Raw genomic sequence first — 26,626 nt, 5'->3', positions numbered from 1 at the left:
TTTGCCTTTTAAAAAAATCTTTTATGGGGGCTCTACTCTTCAGAGTCTGCTGAGGAAATGAGATTTTGGCAATGTTTTAATTCAAAAAGAGAAATCCTAGTTTTACTGTGCTGGATCTGGTTGTCTTTAGTTTCCATTATATTCCTGTTCCATTATTCCTTCAATAACTTTGTTCTCCCATGACTCTTCTTTATTGTGACCACATTTTTTCTGTTCTTTTCAGTGACAAGTTTTCTGATTCAACTGAAGCCCTTACTATCCGGTAGAGTCAGAGCCATCACAATTGCGGAGTCTTCATGAAGCCACAGTTTTTAATGGAACACCCCAGTGAGGTTTGAGAGTACAGCTTGATGGTCTATATTACATTTCTAAGCCAATTTTATTGGTTAGTATATACATTTTACAAATTTGTTATTCTAATTTTCCCAAAGAAATAATTTCCTTTTGATCCCTTTCATTTTCCCCATTTTATTTTCCCATATTTTCTGATATCCTTTACTTCAACTTTTAAAAATTATAATCCACAGAAATAAATACATTTTGTATTATGAGCCAGTGTGTATACTCACAGAAACGTACAGAAGACAAGTTTCACGAAACAATGCTTCCTCTGTAGAGTGCACTTTGGTGTTGTTACTGTGTTCTATTTGATTCATTTCCTTCCATCCTACTCTGTTAGAAAAGTTGCTCTTTTACAAATCTGTAATTTGATCTTATAACCCACTGACATGTCTCAACATACCATTTGAAAATTATTGCCAAACTGTACTTTCTCACTAGTGATATTGTACATGTAGGGTTTATGATTGTGCTCAAGAGAATTCTTGTCTTTGTAAGGCAAAAATGGCAAATATTTCTATTTCCATTTAGAAGAGCATTATACAAAATAAAAGTATTAAAAGTTTCCACTTAATAGCTGCACTGTTTAGAGCCCACTGGAGCACATCAAGTGAGTATGCATGCCAATTAATGAAAACCAGATAAATTTTATGATTCAGTTACTCATTTTGTTAACTACCCAAAACAGTGATGCCGAACACCTTGATTGTTTTGACTGTTATGAAGTAATTTCTGCACATCTGCCTCACCAGATCCATAATTTATATTCATCTGCCTCACCAGATCCATAATTTTCATCTGCCCGTCACCAGATCCATAATTTACATTTATCTCGTTATATTTTTTTAGGCAGCCCATGATTACCACTAATACATTAAAAAACCAATTTCTAAAGAATGAAATGTTAAATTATATTTCAATTTACATTTTTTTACTGGGGGACTATAACTATTCATAGCAACAATGTGTTATTTTGGAGAATCGTCTACACGCATAGTAGTGAAACTTTTTTAATTATCATTAGAATCAAAAAATGAAGAGTATCTAAATAATCCAATTGATATTTTAAAGGTATAAAATGTAAGAATTTACAAACATCAAGATCATAAAGCTTAGTTTTGGTCCACTTTTTTATTCCACAACAACATTGGTTAAAATAATCAATGAAAATATTAATATGCATTTGGTATAAGGACCAACAAAAGAATTTATAAATACATTTACTTTTATTTACATATTTAAATCGAAAGCGGACTATCACCTTTTAAAATGGGCAAAAGCCTAAATCTCTCTTTCTTTCTGCCTCTCCCTCCCATCCTTCTCCTTGTACTCCATCTCCATGCTGTTTATGCCTACAAAGAAGTTAACTGGGCCGATTCTATACTCTTGAAAGCATGTATGAAACCAATCATTTATTTATTTAAATAAGTCCTTGGTGGCTCTAACCCTGCGAACATCTCTATAGAGTTGCCCCATGCAAAATATAGGCCACAATGACTCATCAGCACCTAAAATTTGTAGCATCTGCCTTGGTGAATTTTGATTTGGACACTTGCTACTTGAATTGTGTTTCTTTTCTGCTCACCATGTGTTAATATGTTATGGTGTATTTTCCTCCATAAAGCAGTTAACAGTTTCTAATGTGGATACTCAGTTTCAGGGATGATTGGGCCCATCTCCCTGGATGTGCCCATCAGGGTGCTCCAGCTGACTTCTGTAATGTTGCGTAGTTTGATTTTAATTAAGTCAATCCAAAACACGTTCTCAATTCGGGTGAAAGTCTGTCAGACATTTCTTTTTGATGTTAAAGTCAATAATTTTATCTTAAGTTACATCGTAAGATAATAGGGACTTTAAATATCTATACAAATTATTACATAAATGATCTTAAATAATATGCCTGACATAATTTTTTAACTTAAAACTATTGTTTTGTCCTATGCTAATTCAAAGTAACAAAATGATTTAAAATTCCTATTGTTTTTTCTGGGCTGGGCCGCGGTGGCTCAAGGCCTGTAATCCCGCACCTTTTGGGAGGCCGAAGACGGCGGGAACTCCACGAGGTCAGTGAGAATCGAAACATCCTGGCTAACACGCGGGTGGAAACCCCGCCTCTCTCTAAAAATTTACAAAAATTAGCTGGGGCGAACCGGGTGGCGGGGCACCTGTAGTCCCAGTTACTCGGAGGCTGGAGGCAGGAGAATGGCCCTGAACCCGGGATGGCGGAGGCTTTGCCGTGAGCTGAGATCCGGCCACTGCCCACTCCAGCCTGGGGACGAGCTGAGACTCTGGTCAAAAAAAAAAAAAAAAAAAAAAAAAAAAAAAAAAAAAAAAATTCTATGATTTTTCAAATCCCTTTATTATTATTCAAGAGTTTGACTTCTGTAAAGACAATATAACAAAATCAGTGGTGTATTTGGCCTCAGAGAATCTGTTCTTGGCTCCAACATTATTAAACAGGTAAGACTGGATGTGTGTGTGTGCGCGTATGTGTGTGTGTGTGTGTGTGTGTGTGTGTGTGTGTGTTTGTGTCTAGAAGCTGAGGCTGACTAACAGGAGAATATAATTGCCCATAAAAGTGAAATAAAAAGCCAAAATTCTTCTCTTAAGCCTTTTTTCCCTCCTTAGCGTTAAAGTAACTTTTAAACATACTATTTACTTCATAAGAAATGTAGCAGTGGAAACATAAGGTCAGGGTGTTGAGAAAATTCAATCATAAATAAACACATTGTGTGAACCGGCTTTTAGTTTTCAATTAACCTGGGCAAATTCAGCTGGTTACTCCTTTTCCCTTTTTCCCAGTTTTCAAAGTTAAAAAATTTATGACTCTCAGGCAAAGATAGTGTGAACTCATGTCAAAGATTTTATTTAACTTAATCCATGAGGGAACCAATAAAATGTTAAAACTGGTATAAGAATTTGAGAAGCTACACACACATATGCACACACACACACTCACACACACACATTTCATGAAAGAATATTAGGATAAGATTTCTCAGATATAAAACTGTTACCTTTAGGGTTATCTCTCCACCAGACAGAACTTATTTGCATCCCTACTAGACAAAAACCTACAAGTTCACCTTTGCCTATGTGGAGTTTTAAAACAGACCAGTTGATAGAAAGACAAGCCCAGTTAAGTACTGCACTGAAAGAATATCCAGAAATTTATTTTGCCTATTTCTAAGTTCTGAATAATGTTTCTGATGCCCATGCTCTTAATACTCTTAATGTGGGAGTGTGTCCATAGTCCTTCCTCTATACTCGCTCCCTTAGTGATCTCGCTCAGTCTTGTGGTTATAAATAACATCAATATTCTCATGATTCCCATATTTATATCTGTAGTTCAGATCTTTTCCTTGAACTGCAGACCTTTATGTTCAACTGCCTGTGGCATGATGCACTTAGATAACTACAAATTAAACTTGTCTAAAACTAAATTCTGTGTTATGTTTTCCACAAAAAGCCTACTCCACTCACATCCCCCAGTAATACCTACTCTATCCTTCCAGATGACCACAAGTTATCAGTACCTTATTTTGTCACATTCCATAGGCGATCCTTCAGGAAGCACTAGTCCACCTTTGATATGGTTTGGATGTTTGTCTCCTTTAAATCTCATGTTGAAATGTGATTTGCAGTGTTGAAGGTGGGGACTCATGGTAGGTGATTGGATCATGGGGGCAGATCCATCATGCATGGTTTAGCACCACCCCCTTGGTGATAAGTGAGCTCTTGCTCAGTTAGTTCATGGAGATCTGGTTGTTTAATAAGAGTCTGAGACCTCTCCCTTCTCTCTCTCTTGCTCCCCATTCTCGCCATGTGATGGGCTGACTTCCTGTGGCCTTACATCTTGATTGTAAGCTTCCCGAAGCCTTCAGCAGAAGCCAAGCAGATGTTGGCACCATGCTTCTTGTGAGTCAATTAAACCTCTTTCCTTTATAAATTACCCAGCCTCATATATTTCTTTATAGTGATGCAAAAATAGCCTAACCCAACCTTCAAAATAAATCAGTGTCTAATTACCTCTCAATTCTTCTACTGCTGCCACCTTTTCTATCTCTAGGTGTGTTCCTGCAGAGAAGCATAGAGCTTCAGGGAGATAACTTTTCTAAATAAAACAGGGCCTTAATTTGTCCAAGGGTGAATGAGCAGTTCTTCAAACCTAAAGATACAAAACTAGCTCTCAAGAGAGCCCATTCTACCAAAACGTTCAAAAAGTATTAATTCTGACTTATAACTGAATGTAGCTATTTCTAATATCTCCAAGAATATATAAAACAACTTTCTTAAGTATGTTATGAATGTGCTTTTATTTTCTTATTCTCATACTTTTTCTAATCATTACATAAGTGATAATGGTCACTGTTCAAAATAATGGATTTCTATGATATATATGTCACTCTTCAGAGAACCTGAAATGTGCTGATTTTTTTTTTTTTTTTTTGAAACTNGAGTCTCACTCTGTCGCCCAGGCTGGAGTGCAGTGGCTGGATCTCAGCTCATTGCAAGCTCCGCCTCCCGGGTTCACGCCATTCTCCTGCCTCAGCCTCCCGAGTAGCTGGGACTAGAGGCGCCCGCCACCTCGCCCGGCTAGTTTTTCATATTTTTTAGTAGAGACGGGATTTCACCGTGTTAGCCAGGATGGTCTCTATCTACCGGCCTCGTGATCCACCCGTCCCGGCCTCCCAAAGTGCTGGGATTACAGGCTTGAGCCACCGCGCCCAGCACTAAATTTTTTAAATATTATTTTTAGTGAAGAAACATTCCATATTAGTTTTCTAGAGCCACCATTACTAAGTAACACAGACTGGGTGGCATAAACAATGGAAATTTATTTTTTCACAATTCTGGAGAAATTTGAGATCAAGGTGTTGGAAAGGTCAGTTTCTTCTGGAGGCTTCTCTCTTTGGCTTGTGGGTGGCCATCTTTTCATCTTCACGTGGTTTTCTCTCTACGCCTATCTGTTTCCTAATCTCTTCTCAAATTCTTACATCAGTCATATTGAATCGGGGCCCATCCAAGTGAACTCATTTCACCTTAATTATTCCTTTAAAGGTTCTGTCTCCAAATAGAGTCACTTTTTGAAATACTGGGGTTTAGAACATTGACACATGAATTTTGTGGGGACACAGTTCAGCCAATGACACCTTCGTATCAATAATGAGCACAAACATCATGCTCACTTAGGTAACTGGCATAAAGGCCGAAGAATGAGTCTGAGCTGCCACCCTGCATGCCACGATTCCGAAATCAAGTTGGAACTTAGGGTCCAGCCTGGGGCATTGCTTCCCTCCAGGTACACTTGGGTGTGAGGTATGTATTAATCTCAGTTGAGCAAAGGAATAAAGTGCATATGTTTTTATATCTCTCTTAATTTAACTGAGATTAAAAGACATTAACATGAGATTAAAAAGTGGCATTAGCAGTTGAGTCATATCCTTTGCAAGTGGTAGTAAAAAAGAGTATACTCAGGGCTTGCAAAAATGGATTATGGTATTGTGTTTTGTTTTCATGTTAATCACAGATTATATTATACACCAAATAATTCAGCAAATAATTCATATAACATCAAGAGAATTTCAATTTGTCAAAGTCCTCTTTTCCTCGGTCAGTAAGTAGGAAATCTCGAAGAGTTCTGTAGTTGGGCACAATAGGTTAAATCAAAGTAGGAGAAAATAGTGATGATTTTTTTAAAGCGCTAATTGAAGCCTTAAGTGTCTGTCAGTGTTCTGGTGCTTTGGGGCTGAAATCTGCTCTGTTCTTTAGTCAGTGGTGTTCACCATGGTAACTTCAATAAAAGTCCCCTCACAAATGTTTTCTCCTAAAGTGCAAAGCACCTTTTAAAGAAGAAGGCTGACAACCTGGTAGGAGTGGGTGTTTGGAAAATAAATGAAAAGTCTTCTGCTTTCTTCATAATTGCTGTGGGTGGTAGGAGGAGAGGAAATCATTGAGGGGACAAGGTTGAGTGGAGAAAATATTTTATCTTGTTTAGGGATAAGAATTAATTTGATTTTGAGGTCAGAAATTAATTAAAATACTAGAGAAGAAACTTTTCTCTTTCATAAAATGTCCTTATTTATTATTTATTTATTTTTGAGACAGAGTCTCACTCTGATACCCAGGCTGGAGTGCAGTGGCATGATCTTGGCTCACTGCAACCTCTACCTCTTGGGTTCAAGCAATTCTCCTGCCTCAGCCTCCAGAGTAGCTGGGATTACAGATGCCCCATCATGCCTGGCTAATTTTTGTATTGTTAGTAGAGATGGGGTTTCACCATGTTGACCAGGCTGGTCTCGAACTCCTGACTCAGGTGATCCACCTGTTTCAGCATCCCAAAGTGCTGTGATTACAGACATGAGCCACTGTGCCCAACCAAAATGTCCTTATTTCTGATCTTAAAATTTGGACAATTTTTGGTTATCCAAATTCACGGGTCACTCTGGAGTATGAACATTGTGTGGGACAAGTTTTGCCCAAACCTAATTCAGTAAATTCTGCTTGGATCCAGATGCAACTGTCTGGACTACACTGGGAAACTTTACTACGGCTGGACTTTGAGCACAGCTATCAAAATATCCTTGGGTTCCTTCTAATTCCTCCCCATAAAATGTGGAGGTGACAGGAGCCCAGGGGTTTTCTAATCTTGGTTTCACATTTGAATCAAGTGGGGATTTTTAGAAAATGCCAATGCCTGGGCCCTACCCAGAGATTATAGTTTAATTGGGCTGGGGTGACACCCAGATGTCAATTTTGTTTTTCTTTTTCGAGACAGGATATTGCTTTGTTGCCCAGGCTGCAGCATACTGTCACAATCACTGGCTTACTGCAGTATCAACCTGCCCTGCTCAAGTGAACCTCCCACCTCAGCTTCCCAAGTAGCCGGGACCACAGGTGAGGACCACCACTCCCAGCTAATTTTTTTTTTTTTTTTGGTAGAGATAAGGTCCCACTATGTGGCTCAGGCTGGTCTCAAACTTTTGGGCTTAAGCAATCCTCCTGCCTTGGCCTCCCAGAGTGTTGGGATTACAGGCATGAGCTACAGTGCCCAGCCCAAATGTAGATTTTTTAAGCACCCAAGGCAATTTTAATATCTAGCTAGACTTAAGAATCACTGTATTCACTGATCTCAATTCACTTCCAATTCTATCATTCTAAGGCCTCTACCTACAAATTGACTGAAGCAGGATTTTATTCTGATAGGAGTGCCAATTTAAGTACCTTTGCTTTCCATTTTGTTACATATCTTTCTGTGCAAGGCTTAAGAAAGAAAGGCTTTAGCTTTTAATCTAAGGAACCCAACATCTTTATTCCCATTTATCCCACTCAGTGTCCAGATTAAGCCCCCAAAGTCATGTCAGTGTTTAGTGCAGATGTATGTTTCCACTTTTAAAACACATTGATTTTCAAAAGTTTTATTTCTTAAAGTTTGGTTAAAAGATATTCACTAGATTCAATGTTTTATATATTAAATTCACTAGATTCAATATTTGATATAAAAAGATATCTCTTTCATTTGAGACAGAGTCTTGCTCTGTTGCCCCGGCTGGAGTGCAGTGGTATGATCACCAGCTCACTGCAGCTTTGACCTCCCAGGCTCAAGCAATCCTCCTGCATCAGCCTCCTGGAGTAGCTAGGATTGTAGGTGCATGCTGCTATGCCTGGCTAATTTTTAGACTTTTGGTAGAGGCAGGGTCTCCCTATGTTGCCCAGGCTGGTCTCAAACTTCTGGGTTCCAGTGACCCTCCTGCCTCGGCCTCCCAAAGTGCTGGGATTACAGGTGTGAGCTACTGCACCTGACCTATATTATTTTTTTAATAAGTGTGGAAATGGCCAAGACAAAGCTAATAGTAGGGTTCTCGAATGACTATAAAACTCTTTATTGGCATGGAGGATAATGTTTCTTTTTAGAATAGTGGTTCTTATCCTTGACAACACATTAGAATTGCCTGGGAATGTTTTTTAAAATCCTCATACTTGACTGGGCACAGTGGTTCACACCAGTAATCCTAGCACTTTGGGAGGCTGAGGCAGGCAGATTGCTTGAGCTCAGGAGTTCAAGACCAGCCTGGGCAACATGGTGAAACCCCATCTCTACTAAAAATATAAAAATTAGTTGGGCATGGTGATGCACACCTGTAGTCCCAGCTACTTGGGGAGTGAGGCAGGAGGATCACTTGAACTGGGGAGGTTGAGGCTGCAGTGAGCCAAGATGGTGCCATTCCACTCCAGCCTGGGTGACAACATGAGACTCTGTCTCAAAAAAAAAAATTTCTTATGCTCTGGCTATGTCCTAGACAAAATCAGAATCACTGGACCAGGTACCAGATTTTTGAAAACTCCCTAGGCCCTTTTCTAAAACATAGGCACTTTTCTAAAACACTGAGCCAAGGTTGAGAATTGCTTCTCTAGAATGAAGTTGTGTGTACAAATTGTATTGAGCAACTGGACGGTGGTGAAATAGTGAATATGTCAGTCATCACCTCGATTGGAAACAGCACCTTCCTTCCCCTAGTGGATAACATTGTCAGAGAGGATTATTCTTTTTTGCTAAAATTTTTGCTAAAATAGGAGAAGAAAGTTTCCTGTTCTTTTACATGTTCTGAATTATTAGACTGCAACCATTGTCTACTGAAGATGGCAAATGAAACGTTTCCTTTTTAAGCTGGTGCATAAAATCAAGGCCAGTCTTCTCACAGAGCTCTTTGAAGATGACTGAAATCATGGGTAAAAGGAGAACAAAACACAGAACTTTTTTTAGAAAATGGATTTGTTAGGTCAAATTACAACTCCAAAAGACTCAATGAAGCATGCCTTTTAAGTTTCTGGTTTACTGCTTCCTGATAAGTAGAAATGCATTTCAGCATTATTCCTCCCCACCTAGGTGTAAATTGTGATATTCACTATAGGCTTAGAGAGTCCCAAATCTTAGTACTGTAGTATCAAATGTGTGCTTAGTTGTCATTCATAAGCTTGGTTCTGGCATCTCCCCAAAGCCCAAAAATCATTATCAATAAGAAAATCAAATAATTAAGCTTTCTGGACTGAATCTGATCTATACCCTCTACCTTCAGCATAAAAAGCTATTCTCTCATGTGGCTAGTTAAACTCTCTAATAATGAACTTGGGTCAGGAAAATGATTTGCTAATTCTTTCACAAACAGAGTAAGGGAACTGATTTCCTCCCAATCACACATGCCAAATTCACTTGCTGTCAGTGGCTTGGACAGAAGGCCAAAGCTGACATACATGGTAAAGGATGATAAAAGTATTAATAGAAATAAGTTAAAAAATTTGCCTTCATAAATTACATCTGAACTCTTTCCTTGAGATGACTGGAGGGCATGTTGCAAATTCAACAATTTATGGCCAATTTCCTTTTATCCTTAAAATTACACAAAACAGGCAATTATTTAGAATGAAATAATAAGTTTAATATTTATAGACTTGAGAAAGAACTTGAATTAAAATTCAGTCTGGAGTCTGAATTAGCACCATCTGAATACAGAAAGAATTCTATATACATGCACAAATTAGTTTAATTAATATATATAGGTAAAATATATTTGTTTTACTTGATATACTTGTTTTGACAGACCCCTCCTAGGGTTACACTTATTTTTATTAGTTGGCTGGGCATGATACAGGTTGAACACCCCTCAGTTCCAGGGCCTTGGCAAAATTAACTTCCAGTGGCTTGCCCGTGCCTTTGGTGAGCTTCAGGGATCTGATGCAACCTCGGAACGGAATGCTGGTGGTCAGGCCAAACTGCTTGAGGTCATCTGAAAAAGGCAACGCAAGAGGGCTCAGCTTTGAAATGCTCCTGCGCCAAATATTAAGAGCATGTTTCAAAGTCACCTGTTAGCTTGAGATTAAATTGGAATGCTGTTTTATGCAAAGTTAGTGGTTTTGTTGTTAGCCTTACTAATAGAATTGTGAAGAAAGATCAACTGAAATTTTTTTTGAGACAGGTTCTTGCTCTGTTGCCTAGGCTGGAGTGCAGTGGTGCAAGGCTTACTGCAGCCTAAACCTCCTGGACTCCAGCGATCCTCCCTTCTCTGTGTTGCCCAGGCTACTCTCCAACTCCTGGGCTCAAGAGATCTGTCCATCTCAGCCCAAAGTGTAATTCCAGTGTTGGGATTACAGGCATGAGCCACCATGCCCACCCAGCCTCAACTTTTTAACAGTTATATATTATAAAATCTGAAAACATCTAAAATTATACATCTTAAGAATGAAATAAAGTGGTTTGGGATGAACAGATTTACAGTTATGACTTAAAATTGTAAAATGTTAGTTCATGAAACAAAGCAATTGATCAGATACTTTTAAGTACTGACTTAGAACTTTTTGAAGGTGACTTTATCACTTTCTTACATTGTAAAAATAAATCCCTAAAGGTTAAGTAGTTTGGAAATTCATGTGGAATCTTCCTCTTATTATGGAGGTGCTTGTATCAGCAGGCCTACTAGGTGTTAATTAGGATTCCATTTCATAGACTGAATGGAGAAGTACATTACCTCCTTCATAATGTCTTGGAATGTATCCTGATTGAGGCAAAAGATCTTTTTAAAACCCAGAAGGCACTTTGGAAAGAGGAGCTGTCGTTGGGCTCCCATTGCATTTCTGTCAACATTGCTCTGTCAACAATTGCTGAATATACATTTTGCTTGTTTCATTAAGCAAAGGAGCTTTATATAAACGGGGACAAAAGTTCCTCTCAACAAAATGATGAAAGACCATTCCAGGAGGCTATGTTATTACAGTACTTATTAAGAGCCACTTGGCTTACTTCTCATCAAGTTGGGCCACTCTTGTTTATGGGCACTTTAGGTAAATCTCTGCAGTTCACATGCTATGTTTAATGTGCTAGAGAAGGATTTTGAATGAGGATTTATTGCTTGGGTTTCTTTGTAATATAAATATAAACTCTATAATAACATAAGGGGGAAATTAGCTACATTTAACCCAATGATTTCCAGAACTTGAGGAAATAAGTTCCATAACATTTTATGATTCCTCTGGTATATTAATTTAAAAAAAAATCAGAAAGAACACCAAGTTTGGGTCCAATTGCTGTTAAATGCCTCATATCTTTTATAAGCCAAATTCATTTCCTTTAGCTTCAATCTCTCCACAAATGAAACTTTGGGGGTTCTCATGAAAAGTTCAGTCCCAGGTGGTTTATATAATATGTTCATTTTACACACTGGAAATTTTAGGTAAGGTGCTATTTATAGGAGCAAATTCTAAAGCTAGGAAGCAAGTACACATAATCACACATTCTTAGACATACGTAAATATAAATGTTTTCAAAACCACTAACATAAGAGAGCAAAGACATTCTTGCTGGGGAAGCCAACACTCACCTGGGAAGCCTCCAACAAATACAGGGTCATTTGTGTCAGCTGATGTAGATGCTGGGTTTAGGCTTTGGGCTTCCACCTGGTTCCCATCGACTGTGAGCTCAATGCGGTGTTTGATCTTGTTGGCAGTGACTTTATGCCATTGTCCATCACACAAATGCCCTGGAACCCCAGCATCATAGATAGCAGTGAATCTGCCGGCGCCATTGTCCACATGAAACATCAGCTGGAAAGCAGGAAATAGAACAGTCACAGATGGTTTTATTCAAGAAGTATCATGATGTTTCACACATAAAAATGATCAGGTCTCTAGGAAAGATATCGGCCAGAATCATTTGAACTGGATGTAACTGGGCATATTGAAAAAATTTTTAAAACTTGATAGAAATTAAAGTATAAATCTAATCACCAGGAGCCACAAATTATTTTCTTTGCTTTGGGGAATTGTTGGGAGTTAATAAGCAAGATACATAAAGCTGGTAATAATTCTGCTTTCAGAAAAATTTGAGGCCAGGTGACAAGAAAAGGACCTAGTGTACACAGGGAAAAATTCTACCTCAGAGATTTTAGAATGTGAGAGTTCTTACTGAACCTTATAAAATTTTCTTAAAAGATATTGTTTAAAGTGACTCAATAATTTGGTTTACAAATTCAAAGTAAAGGATTTTTTAAATTTTAAACTTCTAATGTTTTAATTATGTGTTTTCCTTCATGGATTTCATTTTATATACAAGATTAAGAGTTACATAAATTACATTTTGGAGCCCGTTTCATGTCACAGGTGCCAAAGACCTGAGCCAGAAGGCCAGTTAAATTCCTAACAATGAAGAACTTAGATTAGAAGTTCTGGTCTAAATGAGAAAAATCTGTTTTTAGTAAGGTGGAAAGGCCCCTGAAATTTGAGATGACAGAATTCTTTTGAAGCTGGTGAAGAAATGAAACATATTGAAACATTAAAAACATTAGTCAGTTTGGCAACACATTTGACAAGGTAAAAAAAAAAGAAGTCTTAAAAAGATTGAAAATGCAAGTAAATAGGTAAAAAGTTTGTAAACTCTAGTGATGTAATTATTACTGAAATGTTTACTATATTGGGTGGAGTTGGCATATATATTGCATACTATATTGGGTGCATACAATATTGCATACTATATTGGGTGGTTTTTGCATGTAAAAGGAGCTTGGTGAGAAATGCACATGATAGTGACATGTTGATGGTAACTACCCCGTAACAGCACGTGATGAAATGAAGCTTACTTGAAAAAGATGTAGTAAAAGTGTGTTTTGAAAATTTGGTAAAACTATTAAGTGTTGCTTTTTTGTTCACCCTTTTTTACCTTTAAACTGGTGGATCTTTTTTCCTGTATTACCTTTGTTTGAGGACAGTTTGAAAATTGAGCAGAAGGAGGAAGAAAGCAAGAAAAAAATAGTTAAGTCACTATGTGATTTTTCTTCTTGGGAGGCAACACTAAGGGTGGAAACGTGAACTGAGTTGAAGTACAATTCCTATTTAATAGCCAAACAGAAAACTTGTGAAATTTCTTGTTCTGCCTTTTCTTTTACCTGCTGCCTATAGTGCAAAGTTGTTTCACTGCAGGGCTTAGAGAGTTGTTTAGAATTTGATTATCAATTATTATCAAACTGACACACTACTTTTATAAATTTGCTGTTTTTTGAAATGGTATCTGGATGCTCTTTTAAAAAAATTGAGAAACTGATATGTCAGTTGGCTACCTTGACTTCTAAGAGATGCCTAGCCTATTACAAGAGGCAGACTGATTTTAGATGATATACACCTCTGCCTTTTCTCCCACTGGAGTCAATAGTTTCATAGACTGTGTGTTCCTTAAGAGGAGAATAAGAGTGTATTCATAGCAACACAGTAAGAACTTGAGATCTCAAACTATTTGGTTCATTATTAGTCAACATAATTGGCTTGCCGTAGAATTAATGCATTTAAAGTTTATACTGGCCTATACAATAGTTATGCTGAAAACATACACAAATTGAAACAATCCAGAAGGATGAAAACATACAATTTAACTTTCTCCCAACAAAGAATACAGCCAGGCTTCAAAATATTCGAGTTTGCCACACATGAACGGTATCTACACATCAACAATATCATGAAGAAATCAGAAATGTTTCGATTGCTGACACTCACCTTTTCATCAATCATTTCAATACCCATTCCATCCATTTTTTGACTACTGATCCCTAGAAGAACTCCAGTCGTTCTAGTTGTGCGGAATTCAAATTCTACGAGAAGGTCCAATCCCACTTTGAATCCACCAACTGTAAAATGAAGATTTTAAATATTGTGGATTAGAGTATGGGGATTGTTAATTCAAACGTGTGCAATGCATGACTTTTTATTAGATTTCAATTCAAATGCTAGCTAATTCTAATGAGGGCTGTAAGTTTCAGATCCTGCCTGGCCTATCTTCCACCACTGTGTCCTGTAACACACTCCATAGTTATTGCTTCTTTTCTGGGCTGCCTTCCCTTCTGGAATGTACGTTCTATGAGATCAGGGGCATTGTCTATACTTTTCACCATTTTATCCCTGTACTTACTAAAGTATCTGGCACATCATGGAGGTTTAATATGTATTATTTGAATAAATGGATACACACTGAGATTGACTCAAAGAATCTCACTGTCAGGTATTATTATCTTAGAAGTCTCTCTATTGGGTTAAGAAAAACATTTCAGTGATTTTTCAGTAAAATTTTAGTGGGGCACACTAAATGGTGCCACAATCATCTGAAAGGGTTCAAAAGTTGCCCACACATTTTATTAATACAGAGAGAAACTGTAAATACAATGTTGATGGGAAGTTTCTGGGACATAAGTAGACTTATCTTGCTTATCCAGTTAATTCTTTTCTCTATGATTTTCCATATTTGACTCTTTGATTTTTTAAAATCTTTGAGCAAGTATTTAAGATACGCCTCTTAGGAACAAAGTGATCTGTTAAGATCTGTCTAGACCACACAAACTGAATTGAGTATCAGGGAACTACTCAGGGGAATTTTCTCCAAGTCTTCTATTTATTAGGCAAGAAATAAATGCTATGTGTAGCCACAGCTGTCTCCAATGAAGGATGGTAGCTATTATGTGAAAGACTTTTGTTCTACTGAGAACCTTGATGGGTTTGGATTGGCAAAGGTGGGTTTATAGCAGATTTTAACAATAAAAGCTAGCCAGTTGTGCCTGGGCAACATAGTGACACCCCTTCTGTAAATAAATTAAAAAAAAAAAAAAAAGGGTAGAAGAAGCTGAATTGTTCTGCAAAATAAAACCAAAAGGGAGAAGTAAGGAGAAGAGAGGAAGGACATGAGGAAGTTCGGCTGAGGACAGAAAGAATGAAGAGGCCAATAAAAAGTCCCAGTGACTGGGTCGCTGGAAAACATTTAAGAACAAAGATGTCAAAGGTTAAGATGAATTGTATGTTTTCCAGTGAAGTGATCTCTTCTGACCACCCAAGTCTTATGTAAATTGTATTACACTGTGTGTTCAGGGGATGGCAAGGGCCATTAGAAACAGAGGAAGTGGGTAATTTTCTGGTTTGGTTTGATCCAGAATTATAAGACCCCAGGCAGGATGGCAAGTCAGTCCATTAACTGCAGAAGCTGAAGCTGAAACTCATCACAAAATTTGACTAAGTGAATGCCAGTCATCTGTGAATTTGCAGAAATCTTGGGGGAAGCTTTTAGACTTTCATAGCACATGGACTTTGGGGTTCAGCATAATCCATAATGTTTCAATATTTAGCATATCCTGTGTTTTTCTGTTTTCTGCTTCTGTGTAGGTGAGGTTTCTTACCTATATTTTGCTGGAGGGTCCTACTCTTCTATCACCCGCTACTTTGTATGGGAGTGTTAAAATCACCTGAATCCTTGCTCAAATGCTGATTCCTTCATGAAACGTTTCCTGATTTCCCCAAACAAAGTTAATCTTTTTTTCTAAGTATCTACAGAACTGTGCTTTTATATCTTAAATCATTTTTACTTGCCTTCTTTCAATTTATTACCAGATGATAATGTATTCTTGATAGAAAGAACTGTTACTTATTTCTCTGTTTCCCATCATAATCTCCACATATTATGTGCTTATTAGTTTATTTCTAATGAACATATACATGTTTCTATGATACTGCAGGACTGAATATTCTATTTTTAAGTATATTAATGGCAGATTTAAAAAATTATTATGCAGTTTTCATTGTAGAGATCTTTCACTTCTTTGGTTAATTCCTTAGTATTTTATTTTCTTTGTAGCTACTGTAAATGGGATTACTTTCTGGATTTCATTTTCTGATTGTTTGCTGTTGGCATATAGAAATGTTACTGATTTTTGTATGTTGACTTTGTATCCTGCAGCTTTACTGAATTTATCAGTCCTAACGGTTTTTTGGTGGGGTCTTTAGGCTTTTCCAAATACAAAATCATGCCATTTGCAAACAAGTATAATTTGACTTCTTCCTTGGATGCTGTTTACTTTTTTCTCATCTGATTGTTCTAGCTAGGACTTCCAATACTACGTTGAATAACAGTGGTGACAGTGGGCATCCTCGTCATATTCTAGATCTTAGAGGAAAGTACAATAAAAACTATAAAACAATGATGCAAGAAATTGAAGAGGGCACAAAAATAAGATATTCCATGTTAATGGATTTGAAGAATCAATATTGTTAAAATGTCCATACTACCCAGAGCAATCTGCAGATGTAATATAATCCCTATTAAAATACCAATGAGATTCTTCACAGAAATAGAAAATTCCTAAAATTCATATGAAACCCAGAATAGTCACAGTTATCCTATGCAAAAACAACAAAATTGGAAGAATTACATTACCAGACTTCAAATTATACTACAGAACTACAGTAACCCAAACGGCATAGTACTGACATAAAAACAGGCACATAGACCAGTGGAACAGAATAGAGAAGCCAGAAATAAATCCACACATCTACAGCGAACTCATTTTCCTTAAAGGTTCTAAGAACACACATTAGGGAAAGGACGGTCTCTTCAATAAATGGTGCGGGGAAAACTGGATATGCCTATGTGGAAGAATGAAACTAGATCCCTATCTCTCGCCATATACAAAAATCAAATCAAAGTGGTTTAGAGACATGCATCTAGGAGATCTAACTATGAAACTATTACAATAAAATGTTGGGGAAATTCTCCAGGACATTGAAAGGGGCAAAGACTTCTTGAGTAATACCCCACAAGCACAGGCAACCAAAGCAAAAATAGACAAATGGGACCACATCAAGTTAAAAAGCTTCTGCATAGCAAAGGAAACTATCAACAAAGTGAAGTGACAACCCACAGAATGGGAGAAAATATTTGCAAACTACCCATCTGAGAAGGGATTAATAACCAGAATATAAAAGGAACTCAAACAATTCTACAGGAAAAAAAAAATCTAATAATCCTATTTAAAAATGGGTACAAGATGGATAGACATTTCTCAAAAGAAGATATTCAGATGGCAAACAGGTATATGAAAAGGTGCTCAACATCACTGATCATCAGAGAAATGCAAATCAAAACTACAATGAGCTATTATCTGACCCAAGTTAAAATGGCTTTTATCCAAAAGACAGGCAACATAACAAATGCTGACAAGGATGTAGAGAAAAGGGAACCCTCGTACACTGTTGGTGGGAATGTAAACTAGTGCAACTGCTATGGAGAACAGTTTGGAGGTTCCTCAGAACACTAAAAATAGAGCTACCATATGATCCATCAATTCCACTCTTAGATATATACCCAAAAGAATATCGAAGAGATATCTGCACTCCCATGTTTATTGCAGCACTATTTACAATAGCCAAGATTTGGAAGCCACCTATGTGTCCATCAGTAGATGAATGGATAAAGAAAATGTGGTACATAGACATAATGGATATGAATAAGCCATAAAAAAGAATGAGATTCTGTCATTTGCAAGAACATGGGTGGTTCTCGAGGTCATTATATTAAGTGAAATAAGCCAGGCACACAAAGGCAAACATCACATGTTCTCACTTATCTGTGGGAGCTAAAAACGAAAGCAATTGAACTCATGGAGATAGAAATTAGAAGGATAGTTACCAGACGTTGGGAAGGTTAGTGGCAGGGAGGAGTAGGGATGGTTAATGATACAAAATAGTTTGAATGAGTAAGAGTTAGTATTTCCTAGCACAAGTGTAACTACAGTTAAAAAAAAAATTAATTGTACTTTTTTTTGTTTGTTTGTTTTTTTTTTTTTTTTTTTTTTTTTGAAACGGGGTCTCGCTCTATATCACCCAGGCTGGAGTGCAGTGGCGAATTGTACATTTTAAATTAACTAAAAGAGTACAATCAGACGTTTGAAACATAAAGAATACATGTTTGAGGTGATGGATACCCCATTTACCCTGATACGATTATGCATTGCATGCCTATATCAAAATATCTCAGGTAACCCATAAATATATACACCCACTGTGTACCCACAAAAATTAAAAATTAAAGGATTAAAAAATCATTATGTAGAGGTTATTTCCTATTTCTTTTTCCTAGCTGCACCTTCATGACCAGTGATATAAAACCATACTGGAAATGTTCATTGGAAATGGAGCGGAGAAAGCCAGGAGTGATGTCAGCCATCGTCACCATCAACAAGAAATGGACATGGGTGTGCATTGTGTGTATGGGTGTGTGTTGATGGGGAGGAGATTATGAAATACAGCCTTGCAGGGAATTGAAAAGAAGAAAAAAACATATCTCCAGAAACTGGAAGGTAGGAAAACAACATAGTATAAACATATGAGTGTCCTTGCAAAATTATTTATTTTGCTGTTCTTAATCTCCAGTGAAGGAGATGGAATAAATTCTCTAAATAGACCTGTACCTTATTTCTTCTATTAATTCTTATCAGGATCAGATACATGAATTTTAAGAAGCATTTTGAAATTACTTCCATAAGTTTATTTTTGGCTTAAATAAAGGATACTAGTTTAGGACTCTGGAAACTTTTATTATTTGGTACTAGCAAGAAGGTAGTATTTGTATCCAGTTAATAATCAACAGGAAGGAAATGAAAGAGCCTTACCTGCTTTGGCAAAACCTGTTCCATCAAAATATGTTCCCCTCTGAGCATTTGCAAAACATGTCCCAACATGGAAGCTGGAGGTGGGCTCTTCCAGATCAGCAGGGGCCTCTTCCATGTGGAGATTCCTGATGCAGCCGTCAATGCTATAGGTCACCTAAACGTTCAGATCAGAAGAAACAAATGTCAAGTTTTAGCAGAACTTTGCCTTTACGTAGAACACAATCATTTGCGGGGTGCTCTATGTGTGTGGTTATTGGCCAGTTGTCTTAGGGTAGGACTTCCCCCAAAGCTGCCTGGGTTCTCTATTACCATCAGGCTTCTTGACATGGATGCAGAAAATCCTGTGTTGGGCTTCTCAACTCAGATGTATCTATCCTGGAATACGACTGTTCTCATAGTCTACATACTGCACCCTATGTTTCCATTGGTTTGACAGAGCTATGGGCCCCATGTGGGTATCACAAGTTTTAATTGGTCTCTTATGTTCCTGATTTTATGTTTCTATTAATAGTTTATTAAACTTACTATATACACATTTTGTCATAGCCTATGTTCAATTTCTATTTGAAAAGGTAATTAGGTTTGGTTCAGTGCTTCTTCCTTTTGAATATCTAATGAAAGCAGCAGACCCTCCCCTAAGAAAATGCAAATATGCATAACACTTGAAAGTTTGCATGAAACATTGGGGATTCAAGGAATTTAGAAGTAACTCAATCATACTCTAGTCCATTATATTTTATCTGTTTTTAGAAATTCAAGTGAATTGCTTTTACCAGTGTCACGTCAGAGACTTTTGTTTTGATAGACCTAAAAGCATATCCAATAGCTATGAAAGGAAAGTAATACTGATCATCCACAAGAGAAGCCAAATGCTGAGAATTACAACTATAATGGGTGATTGTCTTTGATGAGTGAACAAATCTACATTATCATGTGTTCTAATTTGAGTACAGAAATGTATCACATTTGTATCTAGTGTGTTCTCTAAAAGCACCAATCAATCCCCCATGCTTCTCTCAGAGTAACACTTTCCAAAGCAAACTAGGACACATGGTCTGATAAAAAAATTATTTGGTGAATATTGATTTACAAAACTGTGAGGGCTTTAAATTCTGAATCCAAAATTGGATAACTGTAACTACTGCATCTCTCAATATTTGCTAAATCTCTATGACTGAAACACCATGAATACATACCATCATTTTCATCTTTCAGTGCTTTTTATATGCCTGCTACTCTTCCAATCACTTTATTTTTATTTATTTATTTGTTTTTTGAGACAGGGTTTTGCTGTGTCGCCCAGGCTGGAATGCAGTGGTGCTATTACAACTCACTGCAACCTCTGCCCCTCGGGTTCAAGTGATTCTCGTGCCTCAGCCCCCGAACTAGCTGAGACTACAGGCACATAACACCACACTTGGCTAATTTTTTGTATTTTTAGTAGAGACAGGGTTTTTGGCCAGGCTGGTCTTGAACTCCTGGTCTCAAGGGATCTGCCTGCCTCGGCCTCCCAAAGTGCTGGGATTACAGGTGTGAGCCACCACACCCAACTCAATCATTTAATCTTTATGCAATCCTTTGTGTTTAGTATTATCATTACCCTATTTTGCAAAAGAGAAATCTTTGTTTAAAATGATTAACTTGCTCCAAAACACACAGCTAGTCAATAGTTAAATAGGAATTCAAACCAAGAGAGTCTGGCTCCAGAATCCCCACTCAGTGTTCCGTGGCATTGTCTCTCATAAGCTAATCTAAAACACCTTCTGTCCGCCGGGCACGGTGGCTCACACCTGTAATCCCAGCACTTTGGGAGGCTGAGGCAGGCGGATCATGAGGTCAAGAGATGGAGACCATCCTGGCTAACACGGTGAAACCCTATCTCTATTAAAAGTACAAAAAATTAGCTGGGCGTGGTGGCAGGCACCTGTAGTCCCAGCTACTCGGGAGGCTGAGGCAGGAGAATGGCGTGAACCCGGGAGGCGGAACTTGCAGTGAGCCGAGATCGCTGTCATTGCCCCCCAGCCGGGGGGAAAAGCGAGACCCCTCTCAAAAAAAAAAAAAAAAAACAAAAAACCTGTCCCTTTTCAGAAAAGATGACTTCCTACTCACCTATCAGTTTTTATGGGCCCATGTGACCTAATAAATCAAAATATATCAATAAATGAATCAGTCATATATTTAGGTAATAAAGAAGAAATTAGATATTTACTGGACCAATTCTTCGGGTAGTGTAGTTGATGGGTAACCCACCAACATACAGCATTCCCACAACATCCAGGATGTCAGCTTTTCTGGGACTAATGGTTCTGTTGGAGGCCCCATCTACATAAAGAATTCCTTCTTGCTTACTTCTCATTATCTTAATCTACAAAAAAGAAAGAGGTCATTAATGCCAATCCTGAACAAATTTCAAATATGCACAGTATAAGACATAAAAACTTTAACGATGTTACCAAGAAAAATTGAAACAATGTACACAGTGCTTAGTATGTGCTAAGCCCATTATATATGGGAAAGTTAAACCCATTTTACAGAATATCTCAAATTCTGTCTTTTCCATGACTACTATCACCAAAAGAATACCAAATTTTCCTGGGTCAGTTTTAGGTTGAAGTCTCTTCAGTAGTTTCCCAAGTGTGGATATGTGTTGAGAGGGAGGAATGTTGTAAGGAAGCCTGCAGACTAATAGCACTTTCATGAATTAAGTGCAGCAAAATTCACGTACAGTTTTAAAAGTGCATTAGTTTGATTAAGCAGGAGCCTGGGCTCCCAACACAATTTCAGATACGCTACATCCCTTTGCCTAACAGGCCCTTCTTGTGCAGAATTAAAGAAAGAGTGGCACAAATAGGCTGCACTTCTTTCTGCAGAACCTGATTAGTACAAAGTCGGGGAGGAAGATAGAGAACTGACTGAGGCTGAAATTAGGGTGGTGGAGTGAATTGTCTTCTGAGACAGAATGAAATAAGGGGTGTAAAGACTGGCTGGAGTATAAAAACCTCGAGTCTGAATTTAGGTAAAGCAGCGTGAAAGCCTGTAAAACGCTAAAGTACCATAATGGTTTAAAAATTAGTCTGGGTCAGGATTAGAGTAATTTAACACTTCATTTTACATATATTTATTCTGGTTTGGGAAGTAATTTTAAAAAACCATCAAAAATAAAATCCATTGTTAATTTGACTAATTATAGTATTTAAGTTCCCTTTCTTAATCCCAGCCTCATTGTGGTTCAACAATATGTCTTTTTCTCGAGTGTCATATTTATTATTCTATTAGCTAGAGATGGAAGAAATCTTAATGAGAGCTCCTTCATTTGGATCTGTATTTGCTAGTCATAAGCTCCCAGCAAAAATGAAGATTCCTTTTCTTATTTCCATGATAACAAATTGGTTGGCTTTGCATTTTTTAAGGTTCTTTGACTTTCTAGAATATGACAAGTCCAAGTATGTTAACATTAACCAAATCTAACATCTAATAATATCGTACTCTGAAAATTAAAAATTTTATTGGTCTACCTAGGGAAGCTTTACTTTAATAGGCTATCGCAGGTGCAGAGACAAATGTTGAGATTTTGTTTTAATCAGGCAGTATATTATCTATTTGCAGTCATGCCAAAGAGGACAGTAAGCTGGCAAACGAGACTTCTGTGCCCATAATAGTACCAGTTTCTGGGTGTAAGGCCAACGTTTTTTAAATTGTTCCAAATAACTGTCAGTAGAAATGATACCTTAGAGCCCTTTAAACACGATAAACTAGAGATTCCTGGATTCCTGGTTTTCACAGACCAGTGTGTGGTTAGGTGGGGAGTCTTGGGACCCATTTTAGTGTTGCCAACTTTTGCTTTTGGCAAATACTATTTCATAATAGAAAGGCCTTTTAGCCACCATAAAAATGCTATAATATAATCTCAGAATAAATATTATTCCTTCAGATCGAATACATCAAGCTTTATGATGAACATTCTCTGTTGTTCTACGTTTCTCACTTAGAGCAGTGGAAATGTCTTCAGCCGCCTGGCCTCAGTTTATGGGTAGATGTTTGAGAACCACAGCCATACAGCAGTGATGCAACCATGATGAGGCATGTCAGTGGTCAAATGTAAACCTACACAGGTCTGAGCACATTTTCCAAGATTGTGGTAGTTGTATATGGCACTCATTTTATTTTTAGCTTCTGCCAGTGTCAGTGTTTGCCCTGGCAAAATATACTGGCACCAGGAGAATGCTGATGGCTGTCACTCACTAATTCCCTTAGGATACTGCCAATATCCAGGGGACTATTACCTTGTGCCACTGGCCATCATTGATTTTGGTGGGGATCATGGTGTTGGTGTCCCCACTCCCCAAGTCATAGCTGAAGTAGGGCAATCCATTTCTCAGCTGAACTGTGGCAAAATCAGCATGATTGATGCGAGCCATGTAAAAAAGCAAGCCGGATTCAGCTTCGGTTCTTACTTCCAACTCAATTGTGAGACTGTGAAACAAAAGCATGCAAAGTCAAACAGAAAAATAAGAGCATTCTCATCCTAAAATAGAGTGGTATCAGATCGTGGCTGCATTTTCATAAAGGAGAGTAAAACTTTCTCAGAGATGAGGAATGTCCTGGACTACTGATTTCCTAAATTGGGCTCCTCAGGCTCAAATAACATTCTATTCTCTACTGTACTCAGTAAATTAAAAGAAAAGCTAGCTTCATAAATTAATAAGTGTAGTAGATTAAACTTAATTAAACACAAATACTCAGTTCTTCATTTATCAGATTTTTCCCAGTGTCTCAGGATGATACATACCGGTTTTTAACTTTGGTGTCATCAAATGCAATTGCAATGTGACTGTTTCTTGAAAGGCCAAACTGCTTGCTCCCTATCAAAAGAGCTGGTTCTGATTCTGCAGCACAAGGACCCTGTAAAATACCCAGGAGAGAAAGACAGGAGATTATGGACTGTTCTTTAAAAAGGTAATGATGCTGTCTAATTGTGTCTTACATATTAGAGTAATTCTTTAAGAATAAAAACTGTACATTATTCATCTCTGTAGTCTACTACATAGTAAGTACTTATTATCAAGTGCTCAGTGAGCGTGAATCAGTTTTCTTATATCACACCCTTGAATTGCTAAAGGAATGTGCTCATATTTATTGATTAATTCATAGTTTCATTATCCTCTAAAAATTTATTTATATTTTCTGAGAAAACTGGAATTTCCCTTTCATTTTTCCTTCACGTATGAAGAGTTCTATTCTTAGAAGATTGAACAGTGAAAATGACAAGCTAGCCACTTGGGTTATAACAGTAGAAAAATGTGTTTTTTTCTTGCCCTCCCCATTTCCATCTCCCACTATATTACTTTTTCTTGAAAATTATCAGTCCACTAGAAGGTTTCCATGAATTTAGACTTTCAAGATGGTGTATCTAAACCTGCACGTCAGCCCATTCAGGCCCTTGCCAGTTGCTAGGCAACCCAGCACATTTTAAAAATGTAATCCAACATACACCATTTCAACTGCCACTGTTCAAAGATCAGCTTCCCAGGGTGCTGAAGGGGGAGAGCTAGGTGCGGGGCTGTGCAGTCACGTGGTTTAATGCTCTGCTGTCACCATCTTGAAATTCTTAATAATTTTTCAATGAGGGGTCCTGCATTTTCAATTTTGCACTGGGTCTTGCAAAGCATACAGCAGTCCTGGCTAAGTAGATCACATTTGGCTACCATAACACACAGCTCCATAAATAATCGAGGCTCCTTAAATTACCAAAGCCACAATTCCTTTCCCTGTTCTCTATTTTCACAAGATAGCTCGATATACAGGCTGCTTAGGAAGTCTCTTAGAACACGCAGTACATGAGAAAATGACCTGCACACTCTCACCAACACATCTGTTTTTAAGATCTGCACTTAATAGCTCTGGCTGGGCCACTACCCCAGTGAGTGCTGACTCAGCAGAGGTTCTCAAGCAGCCCAAGGCAGGCTTTTGATGCACAGTGTTCTCCCCAAAGAGTGTACCTCAGAGATGACTCATCAGCACACAGGAAATTTTTACTTGATGAGGAAAAGCCTTGTTCTCTTTTCTCTTGATCTTAGTCAAACGAAGCACTCTGCCACAGCAGGTAAAAGGCTTTAAGTGTTTTGAAATGCTATAAAATTGGTCTTCATGGAAGTATTTCCCTTCTTGCTTCCCAGGAGATGGTCAGTTATAAAGAGCAGACTGGCCGAAATTCACACAGCTATGCAAAACCCCGTGGGTGGGACAGGAAAATGCTATTCATTCGCACAGTTGAATGGCCTCTTTTAGAGTCAGCATGTGGCACCTTTCTTATTACGCTGCCTGCAAAAAGAGCCCGAATGGAGATGCTTCGGTAGCTTAAGATCTCAGTCATGAATACTCCTATTAATAGAATTAGGGTCTTTTATCAACCTCTCACGATACTTCCCGGACAGAGGACCATCTCGACAAACATGTGGAGCCTGCAGTCTTCCTCAGAAATTGCTAAGAGAATCCTATCTGCTGTGAGTCCACTGGGGACAGAATTTCACTGAAACATCTTTACACCCTCAGCTCTGAAAACTGAGGGATTAAAATCGTGAATGGATGCTGAGGAATTAGGAAACAATTACATGTAGCTTAAAAGAGAACCGCCAGTGGGTTATGTCCATATTATTGCGGTTACAGTCACTTGTCTGATTCCTCTATGTAAATGTTAATATAACTTCTCTATTAAAATTAAAACAAATTTCAAGGTGGCAGTTGTACACTCCTGGTAGCAGCTGTATGTTGTGGGGGACTTTCTGATTGCTGGTAGACTGGACAGGTGTATCCAAACCTGGTCCCGAGCTCAGCAGCGGTTTTTTTGTTTGTTTTTGTGTTGTTGTTGTTGTGTCGTTTACTATCAGATTTTCTAGATGGACAAGGCACTGGTCAAGTCATTTTAGAAAAAAACCTTTGACCAGAAAAGGCCAAGGACTTTGTCAAAGTTCTTTTAAGAGTCATTGCAGGACACACCCGCTTGAAATTTAGGAAGAACAGCACCTCCTGGATTAGATCCTCCATTTCTGCAACCGGCAGCCCTGGAGAAGCAGGCAGAAGCAGTGCTTAATAAAACGGTGTTCTCAGATGAGCCAATGTTACGGAATAGTTGTACCAAACTGACACTCTTAACATGTAACCTCAAAGTTTAAAGCCATTATGGTGTATAGCCCTTTGTTTTTAAGGACATCCAAGGTGATGTTTACTATCATTGATTTGCAACAGAATGGATGTTGTTTTAATAAAACTTCTATCATCTTCCTTTATTACACTGGCAGTTGGAAAAGGACTGAGAAGTGCTGGTGTGGGAGGGTTTTTATACGTGTGTACCTCAGGATTTAAATGGGACAAAAATTCCCCACCCTCTAATTTGACAGTGTTTTGTACAAATCTAGATCTCTCCCTTGCTTGGTTAAAGGATGTCCTCTTCCTTGCATCGCTTTCCTTGGGTAAACTGAAACCAAGTCTGCTGGGTGTGGAGGCTCATGTTTGGAATCCCAGCATTTGGAAAGCCGAGGCAGGAAGACCACTTGAGGCTACTAGTTTGAGACCAGCCTGGGCAACAAAGTGAGGACCCCTGCCCTGCTCTGTCTCTCCAAAAGAACAACAACAACAACAACAACAGCAACAACAACAATTAAAAAAAAAAAAAAACAGCTGGGCATGTTGTTGCATGCTGAAAGCCCAGCTACTTGGGAGGCTAAGGCAGGAGAATCGCTTGAGTCCAGGAGTTCAAGGTTAGAGTGAATTACGATTGCATCACTGCACTCCAGCCTGGACAATAAAGCAAGAACCTGTCTCCA

At 38.0% G+C, this 26,626-nt stretch overlaps 1 protein-coding gene across 1 annotated transcript in view; it reads right to left on the bottom strand.

Moving 5' to 3' along the window:
- Positions 1-9,754: 9,754 nt before the first annotated feature.
- Positions 9,755-26,626, bottom strand: part of LAMA2 (laminin subunit alpha 2) — a 640,343-nt gene continuing 623,471 nt past the window's right edge. The window contains exons 59-65 of the mRNA XM_017879679.1: positions 23,593-23,705; positions 23,087-23,276; positions 21,013-21,168; positions 18,804-18,957; positions 13,873-14,003; positions 11,712-11,934; positions 9,755-10,124 (exon numbers count right to left, since the gene is read on the bottom strand). Coding sequence (XP_017735168.1) covers positions 9,967-10,124; positions 11,712-11,934; positions 13,873-14,003; positions 18,804-18,957; positions 21,013-21,168; positions 23,087-23,276; positions 23,593-23,705 — 1,125 coding nt within the window. The 3' untranslated portion in view covers positions 9,755-9,966. The remainder of the gene's footprint in view (positions 10,125-11,711; positions 11,935-13,872; positions 14,004-18,803; positions 18,958-21,012; positions 21,169-23,086; positions 23,277-23,592; positions 23,706-26,626) is intronic.

The sequence above is a fragment of the Rhinopithecus bieti genome, unplaced genomic scaffold (genome assembly GCF_001698545.2).
Source record: "Rhinopithecus bieti isolate Rb0 unplaced genomic scaffold, ASM169854v2 scaffold_19, whole genome shotgun sequence".
NCBI lineage: Eukaryota > Metazoa > Chordata > Mammalia > Primates > Cercopithecidae > Rhinopithecus > Rhinopithecus bieti.
Note: the sequence above shows the minus strand (reverse complement) of the source record. Positions and strands in the feature narration are given on the sequence as shown.